Here is a 13,866-nt window from a genome sequence, read left to right as displayed (position 1 = left end):
AGTAGAAATGACCGATTCCCTTTAAACTGTTTTCGGTTGTTTGTGTCTTGTGCATTTTATCTCCTGATACAGTATTGGGTGGGGGGGGGGGGGGGGGGGGGGGGGTTGGGTGGGAACTGTTCATATGGGAAATAGCATCGTGGTATTTTCATTTACACACGGAACGTGTTTTAAGTAGGTTGTTCCCATCTGACTAATGAAAGCAGCAGTCAGCAGGGATGTGAGGAAGAGAGAGGCCAGTTCACACCAGGTTGTCTGTTTACTGTGGGCTGCTTGCAGTTTGTCTCCAGTCAGTTTGTTTTCCCATGGGAAAGCTTGGAACTTGGGGCCGCTGCTCTGACCTTGGAGAGGTGCTGAGGAGCAGTGCATCAGCCTGGGTTAATGTTCAGGTTCATATCCCAGCATGCCCCTGCCAGCCATTACCCTTTTCCCAAAGGAACACACACACACAAACACACACACAACATATCATAATGTGCTTCCACTGCAGTCCCATGCAGCGTGTTTACATATGTACATTCCTCTTACAACAATATGGAGGCATCAGGAGGTTTATGCATTTGCATACAGTCTGTCTGAGATAGGCTAAACAAACAGATTTTTAAACCCACAACTTTGCTCAGTTTGCAGAGGACATAATGATTTTTTTCAACAGCAACCCTCAAGAATATGATTTGTGCTTAAGATTGCAGTTTTAATTTATTTTTCCAGACTACCAGAGAATCTATCATCACGCTACAAATCTTTCACCCTCTTGCTCTTGATGTTGTTGTCAATGAAGGGTCTGGTGCAACATTTCGCTGCCAAATATTTGTTAATGGAAAAGAACGTGAGGTCAAAGGAGAGATAAAAAAGTGTGATTTTCTCACTAACGGAGGGTGCTTGTTCGTGATTTGCCGGCCAAGAACAAATTAGAAGCTGTGGATCATTTCCAAACTGCCATCATGTTGTGTCCAGAGCTGGTTGAAACAGGTGGATAAATCAATATGGCACTTTTTATGAGTGTGTGTGTGTGTGTGTGTGTGTGAGAGAGGCACACAGTGAATCTCACACTAAACAAATACTTTTTTGTTGGCGCATTCTTCTGAAGTGTGTTTCTTCAAGGCAGCTTGTGAAGGACAAACTCCAGAAGGACACAAGTACCAAGTTAGCACTCGGAGATTTAACCATCAACCAGTCTGAATACTATGAGCGTTACTTCCTAAGTGCAAGTGCATTGTAGGCTGACTCATTTAAAAAACAATCAAGAGGTTCAACAGTTAAAACCACAACGCTGCACAGAGCTGCTCATACTTGGCTCAACCACAGTTAGTCTGAGAAGAAGAGAAGATGATTGATTTAGCCCCCTTACGCCACAGTTTTTCGCTTCATGGTGTTTGACTGATCACAGCTATATGTGCAGTCTAAAAAGAATCCCATTCCTGGTGAGGCTGCTCCCAAATGTGCTGCTGCATGCTAAGACAACACATATACAAAAGCATACCTACACACAATGCCTTATCTCCAATAGAGTTCAATCGCATATATACGTTATTGTTTTGATTCTGTGTTCACTTTTAAGTGCCGATATCTACAGTTACTCAAGTTGCCCCTTGGGGGTTAATAAAGACTTCACTCAATTCATCTACACACATATACAGTGATTTACCCTCTAAGTTTTGCTTCCTAAGAAAAGAGAAAGAAATGTGCATGGTCTCAGGTTAGAGATCTGTGGTGTTCATGAGCCGGACGGGAAAACAAGGGACCTGGATGACATGACAAACTAAGACCGGAATATAATGTTAAAAACAAGGAGTTTGCCTTTCTATCTTGTGCTTAAATAGGACAAAGTGAAGCAGTCATATAATGGTGGTTGGGTTCATTTTGTGATTGCCTTATTTGAAAGCATAGGCAGCAGGGGCGTCTCCCACATGTGACTTTGCAGGGAGTTGATAGTATCATAATCAAGGCTTCTTCCTTCAATATGCCGAACATGGTATGATCTCATTCCTTCCAGGCAGCTATTGTTTGATTTAAAGACTATTGGGAATATCGTCCTGTCCTGACTCCTCAAAACCTGATGAGGAATCCTATTAGGGTTTCTCCAGGGGCAGACTTGATAGTAGGAACACCTTGCTGAGAGTCCCTCAAACGCTTCAATTCCCACAATAGGTGCTAGCCTGCTCTGAGCACCCAGCAGAGCCCACAGACCACACCCAAAAGCAGCCATCCAGAAACTGTGGCATCATCTGCCGCGGGGTGCAGTGCCACTAACCCTAATTAATCATTAGTTTTTGTTCTGGCACATCTTTCTCCTCATTAAACTGAACCCTGTAACTACATGGCAATGTTTCTCCAGCTTAGGGACTGAAGTATTTTGGTGCAGTTTTTGCCAGTGATGTCTTGTAAACAGATATTTTTGATGTGTTGAATGAAGCTGTTAGCAGGGTGATCAGAACTATTTCTTGTTGCTAATCATCCTGTGGAAACTCACAGAGAGGCAGAGAGCGAGCAGTCTGCTCCAGCTCTCTGCAGGCCATGCATTACTACAGAGTTTGCTGTGTCATAGGAAGACATAGGCAGACATCATCTGCACTTATCAAACAAAATGAATAGATTGCTGATCCAGTGCAGCAAAGTGGAGCCTCGGCGTCGAGCTCGTCTGCCTGTCTGGCCTTGTCCTGCGGGAGCTCTAGTTCAACCAGCAGGAGGATGGAGGAGCCACTGTGGGCCGCAGATGGTGCGCAGCCTGGGTTGGAGGAGGGACACTGGAGGAGGTGGACAGGCTCCCTCCGCCATCCCAGCTTCAATCGACTCCTTATGAGCCCGCTGACGCAGGAGAGACCCCAGTTGCGGCTGGAGGGAGGGATGGTGATGGGGCCATTCATGCAGCTGGGTAACAGCATCAAGCCCCGTGCCTCGGGGAGAGGCAGAATTTACTGTTAATGGAAAACAAGTGCGCGCTGTGACCTCAGCTTTGGTCTTCCCCCTTGTGCTCATTTCTATCTCCCTTGACCTTTCAACTCATTTTCCTCTTTGCTGCTGACTGTCTCGTGTCTCTTCTCACTTCTGCTTACAGGCTGCTGTCTGCGCTCAGACTACAGCCACAGAGCGAGCTCTTTCAGATCTATTGCTAGGTCATTTAAAGCTTGACAAAAATGACTGTCTATTTAAATAAACAGGCAATGTTTTGCCCTCCAAATGACATTTGTGGCCTGCATTAATATGTTAAAATCTTATTTGAAGAAAATACAGATTTGACATTTTAACATTCTTTATGCTGCTAATCCGCAGACAGTGGACTGAAATGTCCTGCTTGCACTCAGTACAGCTTTTATACAGTATTGTCTTTTTTTCATAAAGGGTGGTTGCTATATGTAATTGCATGCATTAAGGGGAGGGAGGTTGTGATAGTGTGCTCTTTTCCAGCAGTATGGATGTAGCACTCCAGCTGGTGTGTGGCAGAGTAACAGAAAGGCCTTTGTGTTTATCTGTAGCTGTGCAACCCCTCACATATAGGTCTGTAATTACCATGTCACCCACAGATAATTCCGGAGACAGCACTGAACACACACACCCACGTACGAATTAACAACTGCTGAAGCAATATGCCTGAAAGTGCTGAGGGTGAATTCAGTCGGTCTTCTCTTGTCCCCATGTTTCCTCATGTTCCCTGATGAAATGTGTGTCAGCTTGTGTCTGATAGCAGACATAGAGAGAGGGATAGTGTGCAGAAATGTCTCTGGCTGCGGTTCAACAACCTTATGTACTGTATACGGTGCCTTAACTCGCATTCATGAGGGCATGCAGAGCATTCAGACCTCCAGAATGAACATTAGTTGTTTGATGAAAATGATTTGCCATGTGTGTTCATGAGTCGAGAGGATAAACTCTGTCAATTTTGAACACATGATGAGATTTATCTCTTTTCACCATGCTCACATGTCCAGATATTAAATTTCACTGGCTTGATGTCACTTAGTCCTGAGCTTCACCATCAGTATCTGCTAGACTATATTTGTTCGTGAGCAGGAGAAACAGGATCTAAATATTTTATAAGAGGAAGATGCAGATTGCTCATGTTCATTGGGTAGAACAGGAATTACATTCATACATACACGTTGTAGAGTGAAAGCTGGGTTGGGATTTTGCAGCAAACAGTAACTACTAGGATATATATAAAAATAAAACCAACAATGATCTTTACAGAGACTCACACTCACCCCAAATTAGTTATTGTCAGGCTTTCATCACAAGTAAATAATCTCCATCAATATATATTTTTTATGAACAGTAAAAAAATACAACAGACACAGACTGAAATATCGACAGGAAGGATTACAAATATTTATTTACCACAAATTTTCATAGCGGCTAGAGGATTACACAGGCTGATTTTAGTGATTCTCTCTTCTTTTTTTTGTCCACTGATTGTTTAGAGTGAAATGTCTGAACAATTGTCTCTGTGGTTTTGCAGTCAATGTTATGTTATGACTAACAACATGGCTGTCAGGCTCACCTGTACTTAGTGATTATAGCCCTACTAGCATTTAGCAGAGAGCACCGTTCATTAGCATGGCTTCAATATTTTCACAATAGGCTTGCAAATAAGATAACTTACCTTTGTCCAGATTTAGACAGATAGATCAAATTAAGAACCATTTGTAGATTAAACCTGCTGCACAAAATAACAAACAATAAAAATAGAAAATGTAACTTGAGTCCTGATGCTCTCAACCCTCCTATATAAATCTACAGCCATTAATGTGCAATCTCACTCCCAGAGAGATTCATCTTGGAAATACTGAGATTGCCCTGCCAGTGGCACTTCAAACTTAATAGCTCAAGACTCATTTGTAATCTTAGACCAGTGTTTGATGAAAACACTATCTGCCATGAGCGCCAAGAACCACAGACACAAACTGCAGAGTGACACGAGGTTAGCACTTAGTCACAATCTGAAAAGGAGGTCAAAATCAGGCAAGATTTCAAAAATCAGGCAGAGGTATGGAATGGCTCGGCTACAGGCAGAATCAGGTAATACGCCAGAAACTCATATAAATGAGTTGTGGTATGCTGACACAAGGGACAAGATGATCTGGTATAGGCTTGGGTTTAGTACACACAAGGAACGGGAAAAGTAGATACAGGTAAAACACATTACAGCGGGGAACTTGACAGGAAGACAGAAGTAAGACGCAAAATAAAACCTAGAAAAATAAAACAGGAACTGACAAGACAGGATAAGACTCTAACTAGAACCTGACATCAGATAAGATTATGTAAGGAAATGTATCGATCAGACTTTCAAGCTTATGGCCTCGTGCCCCAAGGAATCACAACTGGCACAGGTGTTGCAACAATGTTGTGTCCTGAATTTGTGTTCCCATCCGCTTCTTTGCAGATTTATCCAAAAATCGTCTCACAGAAATCCCCCCAGAAGTGTGTCTATTCGCCCCCCTTGAATCCCTCAATCTCTACCACAACTGCATCAAGTGCATTCCAGAAGCTATCATCAACCTGCAGATGTTGACTTATCTTGACATCAGGTGAGACACTGCTAACAATTTACTTTTGTATTTAATGTTTATCTGTGCTCAGCTTTATATTTCAGGGGGAGTTTAGTTCCCCTTTAATTACAATATCAGGGTAAGAAGGCTTTCATGGAAGAGAGGCATTTCCGCTTTTGCTCAAACTCTATTCCAAGTCATTAGATACTAACTGTTCTATGTCTCTTACTTGGTTTTAAAATTCGGTCAATGTTTTGTCTTTCTCTACAGTCGAAATCTCCTTTCAGTTTTGCCAAAATACCTGTTCAACCTCCCCCTCAAAGTTCTGCTGGTGAGCAACAACAAGCTTGTGTCCATCCCTGAAGAGATAGGCAAGGCCAAAGAGCTGATGGAATTGGTGAGCAGTGTGCATGCATCACTGTGTATGGACTTCTCTGTTTTGCACAGCTAAAGCAATTCCATTTCCTACACTTTGACACCCCCCTACAGGATGTGAGCTGTAATGAAATCCAAGTGATGCCAGCTCAGGTTGGGAGGCTTCATGCCTTACGAGAACTCAACATCAGGAAGAATTGTCTTCACATGTTGCCTGAGGGTCAGTCTGTCACTAACATAGTTCTCTAGAGATGATTTAAGAGAATAGGCATCACTTTAAATCGGCAAAGCTTTAGAAATAAGAAAAACAGGAACTAAAATTTCACTTTGGTGTTACATTTTAAATGCAACATGACTCTACCCTACATGGGAGGGTCTAGTTGAAATGCCACAGTCTTTGCTGCAGTAGATTGATTAGATCGGAATGACTACATCGGCCATTGTGTTTTGAGCAGTGTGTTTCATTCACCGAAAGCTCTTTAGAAACATCTTCTCTTTTCTGCTCTTGCAGAGCTGGCTGACCTGCCTCTCATCCGACTTGACTTCTCCTGCAATAAGATCACAGAGATTCCTCCAGCCTACAGGAAACTCAGGCAGCTGCAGCACATCATCCTGGACAACAATCCTATGCAGTCCCCACCCGCACAGGTACATTGATTGATTGATTCATTCATTCATTCAAAGTTGCGTCTTTCAATATCACATTATTGTGATACACTAATTATGCTTGTGGCGTGAAACAGGCAGCACAAAGAGGTTTTCTGGGTTTCATGTTTCTGGTTGAATGGTTAAGTTGACGTTTCCTTCCCATTATAATGAACCTAGTACAATTGCACCATCTAGTGGATGAATCAACATGAACATTAAACAACTCTAACCCTGTGAACATTTTTATGTTTCAGATTTGTCTCAAAGGCAAAGTGCACATATTCAAGTACCTGAACATCCAGGCATGTAGGATGGACAAGAAGCCAGACACCCTGGACCTTCCCTCCCTTGGCAAACGCTGCCTCCCACAGCCTCTTACAGACAGGTACTGACATAGAGAGTCTCCCAAATGACACAAAGCCTAAGGCATCTTAAAGTCTCCTCTTCTTTCCTTTTAATCACATTCATTTTGATAAACATAAATGCTAACAAGCTGTTCATTTTGCATATTTCCAGCATGGAAGATTTTTATCCCAGTAAGAACCACGGGCCTGACTCTGGAATTGGTAGTGACAATGGTGACAAGAGGCTGTCTACAACAGAGGTCAGCATTGAGACACTCAGCATCAACACAGATGGCATAGCCAATACATGATGACTTACCAGAATGTAATAGTTCAAGATACCCATTGTCAAGTACGCTTTTCTGATTCAGTATTTAGCATTGTTAAATTGCAGCCAGTATTAGTTTTAACTTGTTTATTACAAAACTCAGAGGGGGTCATAAAGAGCATTTATGATTCTCTTATTATGCACGATCATCCATATGCATGGGTTCACTGTTAAATGTTGACCATGAGCAAATATTTCAGTCAAGTGCAGATCCTCATTTTACTCTCCTGCAGCCTTCAGACGATGACACCGTCAGCCTGCACTCTCAGGTTTCAGAGACAGCCCGTGCTGATGCACTGTCACTCCTCTCCAAAATGGACTCTTGCAAAGGTTACCGAAAATAAGTATCACACATTCCCTTTGAAAGCAATAACAGAGACACGGGGTTGTTGAATGAAGTGCCTAAAATGAAACAGTTTAAGTGATCAACGCGGATGCTTCCTCCCTCTATCAGATCAGGATCTCTATGACTTTATAGAGCCCAACCCCGATGAGGATCCTGCTCTTTCAGAGTGTGATGGGCAGCAAAATAGTCATGTGTCTTGTATAAAGGTATGGATCTATATATCTGCAATCTACATGTCCACACAGGCGTACACATACGCAAACTATATAATTATCCATCATTTGGTAAAAGCATGATGACCAACAAGCATGAGAAACTAATAAAACAAAAGATGTGCATTGATCTTTCTGTGTTTGTGTTTCAGGAACTTGAAAAAGTTCTTAACATGTCTCACCAAAGCAAAGAAAAAGAGAGCTGGAAAGAGGAGTCAGGGTGAGTTTATGAATCAGCAAATCACTCAAACAAATTAGTCATGTTAGATTGAATCATCATGTGCTTTTTCCAATATCTCTACCAAAGATTAGCAAAAACATTAGTCAGAAGTTCTCTAGTCACAGATTCTAACTAGTCACCAGGCTTCAAGAATAGTAATGGCCCAAATATGCACATACACTCACCGGCCACTTTATTAGGTACACCATGCTAGTAACGGGTTGGACCCCCTTTTGCCTTCAGAACTGCCTCAATTTTTCGTGGCATAGATTCAACAAGGTGCTGGAAGCATTCCTCAGAGAGTTTGGTCCATATTGACATGATGGCATCACACAGTTGCCGCAGATTTGTCGGCTGCACATCCATGATGCGAATCTCCCGTTCCACCACATCCCAAAGATGTTCTATTGGATTGAGATCTGGTGACTGTGGAGGCCATTTGAGTACAGTGAACTCATTGTCATGTTCAAGAAACCAGTCTGAGATGATTCCAGCTTTATGACATGGCACATTATCCTGCTGAAAGTAGCCATCAGAAGTTGGGTACATTGTGGTCATAAAGGGATGGACATGGTCAGCAACAATACTCAGGTAGGCTGTGGCGTTGCAACAATGCTCAATTGGTACCAAGGGGCCCAAAGAGTGCCAAGAAAATATTCCCCACACCATTACACCACCACCACCAGCCTGAACCGTTGATAAAAGGCAGGATGGATCCATGCTTTCATGTTGTTGACACCAAATTCTGACCCTACCATCCGAATGTCGCAGCAGAAATCGAGACTCATCAGACCAGGCAACGTTTTTCCAATCTTCTATTGTCCAATTTCGATGAGCTTGTGCAAATTGTAGCCTCAGTTTCCTGTTCTTAGCTGAAAGGAGTGGCACCCGGTGTGGTCTTCTGCTGCTGTAGCCCATCTGCCTCAAAGTTCAAAGTACTGTGCGTTCAGAGATGCTCTTCTGCCTACCTTGGTTGTAACGGGTGGTTATTTGAGTCACTGTTGCCTTTCTATCAGCTCGAACCAGTCTGGCCATTCTCCTCTGACCTCTGGCATCAACAAGGCATTTCCGCCCACAGAACTACCGCTCACTGGATATTTTTTCTTTTTCGGACCATTCTCTGTAAACCCTAGAGATGGTTGTGCGTGAAAATCCCAGTAGATCAGCAGTTTCTGAAATACTCAGACCAGCCCTTCTGGCACCAACAACCATGCCACGTTCAAAGTCACTCAAATCACCTTTCTTCCCCATACTGATGCTCGGTTTGAACTGCAGGAGATTGTCTTGACCATGTCTACATGCCTAAATGCACTGAGTTGCCGCCATGTGATTGGCTGATTAGAAATTAAGTGTTAACGAGCAGTTGGACAGGTGTACCTAGTAAAGTGGCCGGTGAGTGTAGATGCTGCATAGGGCCATAATTTCAAATACACAAATAAAGGTTTCTGTTCAAATTGGCCATTAGTAATGCAGAAATAATGTCCATAATGACTGATCACTCTGCATTATACTAGCTAGTGATTACAGAGGCTTCACCAGCAGTGAAAGCAGCCAGCTGAGCAAGTATTCACAGCATTCCTCATCCTGAAGACAGATATGCTGCTGTATTAGACTTCAGCTAATACAATGTTTGCAGCTAGCTGAATAATTACACTCATTATTCTTTGTACTGTCTCTGATGGCACTGACTTCAACTTTGAACTGAATGCAGCTCTGACAAAGAGCAGCTAGTGGAGGAAGAGGATGACGAGCTGAAGGAAGTGCTGGATTTGAGGAAGATTGCCGTTCAGCTTTTGCAGCAGGAGCAGCAGAATCGGTGTGTGGTTACTCTCACCTCTGCATCCAATACTTGCTTAGAAATACTCCTCACTTAGGTCTTCATTTTCTTAAATCTATGTTTCTTCTAATACTTTCCCCTCACTCATCCTTATCCTTTACTCTCGGTCCTCAACAACATTTGTCTGGCTTCTGGTTCCCAGAGTAACAGCACACAGGGGACATAGTTTCTTAGAATCTGATCTTTATTTGCTTTGGCTCTGATGGTCAATGACTGTGAAACTGTGAAAAGATTTATTCCTGTTTTGGTTGGATTCGCTCTCCGTTTTCTCATTATCTAGATAGATGAATTTCCACATTTCCCTCGTTCAGCAAATTTCCCATTCAAATATTAATGAAGTCTCATGAGCTTTACTTCCCTTTCTCCCTTTCCATTCCTGTCCTGCCTGTCCTGATCATGCTTTCTGCCTCAACTCGGCTGGTGCACATTTGATGTGTGGCTTCTAGACGACGGTCCTTAATTTGCAGAGCAGAGAGTCTTATACACCGACGGAGAGTTACTGGCCGGGCACACAGGTAGAGGGGGCGACAATTTGTACGTCACACTGGCGATACAACCACTGGGCAAATCTACTGTCACAACCAGGCTCTGCTGTTTCTTTATCTACCTTAACAAGAGCAGGTCAAAGTTAATGCTGTTAAAAACATTCTTCTGTTGCGCTCTTTGAGAAGATCACAGCACCCTGAAATGTTTTTAGAATTGCAACATATTGTGCTTTCATCTTAAGAAATGCCCCCATTGTTCCAGAAAATTATGCATACAACAGACATGTGACGTCTAACTCAGAAACAATTCTACCCATTGTGCTCATTATTTCCCTTTTGTTGCTCAACTTGTATTTCACTCAGCCTAGTTGCTCTTTTTCCAGATGAAATGTAAACTGTTCATAATTCAGCCTTGTAAATTTTGAGTGAAAAATATTTTGCAAGTTATTGTAGTTTTCAATGCTCTTCATCCAGCATTGTAACTCAATTGTTCTGTCTGTAGGTTCCTAAGCCACTCTGGAAGCTCCAGCAGCAAACCAAGGGCCCCACCTCAGACTGCTCGAAGGTACGTCTTCAATGACTCACAGCTTTCTGTAGCACGTTAGGAACATATTTACATTCAAAAACAGTGCATGAAAAAAGATAGTCAGAGGCTTAAGCTTTTTGGCTACATTGGATCCTAGTTTTATAGTCAACTGTGTATAGTAAGTTATAGTTTTTTAAATCGTTGCAAATAAAATGTATTATAATTCATTCTGTTGTCCCAATCCTAATAAGGTCATTTGATTTGTAGAATTAGTTTCATAACATTAAAAATGTGTGATACATTGTGGTGGACATGATTGGAATGGAGAATGTAAATATAGGACATCGAATATATGTAAACCTACTAAAACAACAAAATGAGTGCAGAAAAGTTGTGTGCAGATTAGTCTGCGTTGTGTCTTTAGGAATGCTTCTTGCCCAGCAGTGACAGCATTTGTTGGAAATTGTTTGTTGTGGATTAAATTGTTACCGCCCATATCACTGTTGCCATCAAACAACACTGACTATTTCCCTTGAAGATTTCCGATAATGACAAAGGAATTCTTTTCGACTTGTATTCTAACACATTACTACATTTGAAGTATTATTAAAACAGAACATCAGCAATTTCTCGTGTTTTGAAAGATGAATAAAACAAACAAACAAAAAAAAGGCATCTGGAATTTTATGCAAATTGCGAAGACACTTTGCAGAAACATTTTGTCTTTCATGCTTATTATCTGCGTAGCAGGCCCAAAAACTTTTGCAAATAGTGAAATATTCCATAGAGATGCTGTTAAGGAAAACAACAAATATTGCTAATCACCCACAACATTATACACATGCAGAAGCAATATTCATTTACTGAAACAAGGAATGCTGTGTATTCTTAGTAATACAGGGTGAGTCAGTCTAAAAATGTGAGGTTTCATTTAAAATCTTAAACTATGGAAATAATGAGCATAGTTTAATGTGTGGGACAGTCATTCTCCATCTAGTGCACAACGCGTGCTTTCAAGGCTCTTCCATAGACTCACAAAGAATCGGGAAAGGTTAATGACCTCAGACATAGTCAGAGTCAGCCAAGTTCAGCAGTCTATCAACTGTTGAGAGAGTGCAGACCATCTAACACGTGTCCTGCTCGTCATCTTCAACACCCTCCCATAGCAAACTTTGGCCCCCTCATGCCATCACCATCATTACCAGTGCCAAAGAAACCCCCGTGTCTGTCACACCGACTAGATTATGGCCAAAGGTCACATACCATCCAGTCTGCATACTGCCATAAGCTCAGCAGACATGCAGTCCACCGCTGTCATTAGACGTCTCTCAGACATCTTCACAGATGAGTTCAAGCAACTATTCACAGTAGTCATCGTTTGGTGATGCCTTGAACTTGAACATATCATCAAGTCTGTGAGTGTAATTTGTGGTCTGTGGAAATCTGTCATGGCGGTGTACATTACCTGTTATGTTTTTATTCACCACACCTGTGAATTATTAGCATCAATGACTGATTTACAAGGAGTAGATTTTGCACACGCCATCCTTTTATAAAGGCTGAATTAAAATAAGGGAATTTCTGCAGAAGAGCTGTAGTCAAAAAAACGTCCACTAATATGGAAACAAAGTGACTCACCTGTGCGTGTAAACACAGGAACTGGGGTGTAGAGAAAAAAAAACAACTCTTGGCTCATGAGCAACATTTAAAGAAAAATATTTTCTTAGATTTTAAATCAGGCATGCTGTTTGCAGATGGACTGGAGAGCGCTACAAATGGAACTTTAATAAGAGAACAGTCCACAGTCACAGCACATATTGATTTTATTTAAGCTTTTTCTATTTACTCTGCAATAAATGAAGCTCCTGAATACATTAAAACGGATTATTTGTTTTATTAAGCGTCCTTTGGTCACGAGTTGGCCATTTTTTCAACTTGAATAGTAAATTCTCCTTAGATCAAAAAAAACAAACAACTTCATTTTCTCTGTCTTTATTCTAGTGCTTCTCTGGATGAAGGAAGTAGCGGAGCGTCAGTGCTAAGTGGACAGGTACACTCTCTATATGTCTCCTATTTCTCACTGGATAGTTTCTCTCTTGGGAATAATTTCAGTTTTAACTGTCTGCTTTTACAGCCTTCTTCTTCCAGCTCCTTTGATGGTAGTCTGAAGACGGATCCGTCAGATTCAGAGCTAAAATGGCCCGAAGTCCCACCGGTCCTTAATCAGAATGAAGACCGCAGGAGGAACAAATATCTGAGAAAAGATTATCTGAAGGTATAGCTGTGCACATGCTGTACAAACTAGCAATAATTGTGGCTTTAAGTTTATCAGGTTTCAAGGCAGATATCTCAAAGCCATGAAAATCCACATTGCTAGATACCATCTATGGTTTGAAAAAAAATGGGGGAATGTGTGTAATGTATACTGATACTGCAGGATAACTTGGAAAAAATGCTTTCATTTAACATGACATGATGAAAAATGGTTGTTCTTAACACACCCATCTCACGCACACTTGTAAATGCACATTGTCAAAAAAAGTTTTCCTCTCCACACAGTACAAGTGTCAAAGTGCTCGAAAAAACTCCAGTGGAAATGATGACTGTGAGGTCAGTGTGAGACAAAAATCCAACTGTTTTAGTGACTCAAACCATCTATTATCACTCAGTGAATTTGCAATGACCAATTCTGATTTCACTTTCCAGGTAGGCTTAGGCGGCACCGACTTCAGCACCACTCTGACAGTGTTTGGGCTAAAACCAAGATCAGGTAATACACAATTGCTCATTGTTTGACTGCTATTGTTTACGTTCCCACCATGTAACTGTATTAATAACTGTTGTGTCATATTAGTGTATGCTGGAAATGCATAACAATGTAAGGCCTAAAGATTTGACATACTATATGTAATCATTTCGGTTTTTGCATCAAAGCAGGGGGAGTTAATAAATGTAAATTTGCCATCCTTAGCTTGGTCCAACGAAAAAGAAACTGCCTCTTTCTGCCCAGGGCTTGTATTTATCAAGTGAATAGTTTTCTTCTGAGTGCTAAAAAA

The 13,866-nt window shown here is 41.6% G+C and overlaps 1 protein-coding gene across 5 annotated transcripts in view; it reads left to right on the top strand.

The window, feature by feature from the left end:
* Positions 1 to 13,866, top strand: part of lrch2 (leucine-rich repeats and calponin homology (CH) domain containing 2) — a 31,070-nt gene that overhangs the window by 2,829 nt on the left and 14,375 nt on the right. For 3 of the 5 annotated variants that reach the window (XM_029519166.1, XM_029519164.1, XM_029519167.1), the window contains exons 2-17: positions 5,384 to 5,528; positions 5,760 to 5,886; positions 5,979 to 6,084; positions 6,376 to 6,512; positions 6,767 to 6,897; positions 7,029 to 7,116; positions 7,418 to 7,514; positions 7,639 to 7,736; positions 7,895 to 7,962; positions 9,674 to 9,778; positions 10,246 to 10,314; positions 10,787 to 10,849; positions 12,812 to 12,860; positions 12,945 to 13,085; positions 13,370 to 13,420; positions 13,517 to 13,580. In XM_029519166.1, coding sequence (XP_029375026.1) covers positions 5,384 to 5,528; positions 5,760 to 5,886; positions 5,979 to 6,084; positions 6,376 to 6,512; positions 6,767 to 6,897; positions 7,029 to 7,116; positions 7,418 to 7,514; positions 7,639 to 7,736; positions 7,895 to 7,962; positions 9,674 to 9,778; positions 10,246 to 10,314; positions 10,787 to 10,849; positions 12,812 to 12,860; positions 12,945 to 13,085; positions 13,370 to 13,420; positions 13,517 to 13,580 — 1,539 coding nt within the window. Of the gene's footprint in view, positions 1 to 5,383; positions 5,529 to 5,759; positions 5,887 to 5,978; positions 6,085 to 6,375; positions 6,513 to 6,766; positions 6,898 to 7,028; positions 7,117 to 7,417; positions 7,515 to 7,638; positions 7,737 to 7,894; positions 7,963 to 9,673; positions 9,779 to 10,245; positions 10,315 to 10,786; positions 10,850 to 12,811; positions 13,086 to 13,369; positions 13,421 to 13,516; positions 13,581 to 13,866 lie in introns of all 5 variants that reach the window. The other 2 variants (XM_029519165.1, XM_029519163.1) reach the window with 2 other exon arrangements.

This window comes from Echeneis naucrates, chromosome 14, assembly GCF_900963305.1.
Source record: "Echeneis naucrates chromosome 14, fEcheNa1.1, whole genome shotgun sequence".
NCBI lineage: Eukaryota > Metazoa > Chordata > Actinopteri > Carangiformes > Echeneidae > Echeneis > Echeneis naucrates.
The sequence above is the reverse complement of the archived record's forward strand: the minus strand, read 5'-3'. Positions and strand labels throughout refer to the sequence as shown.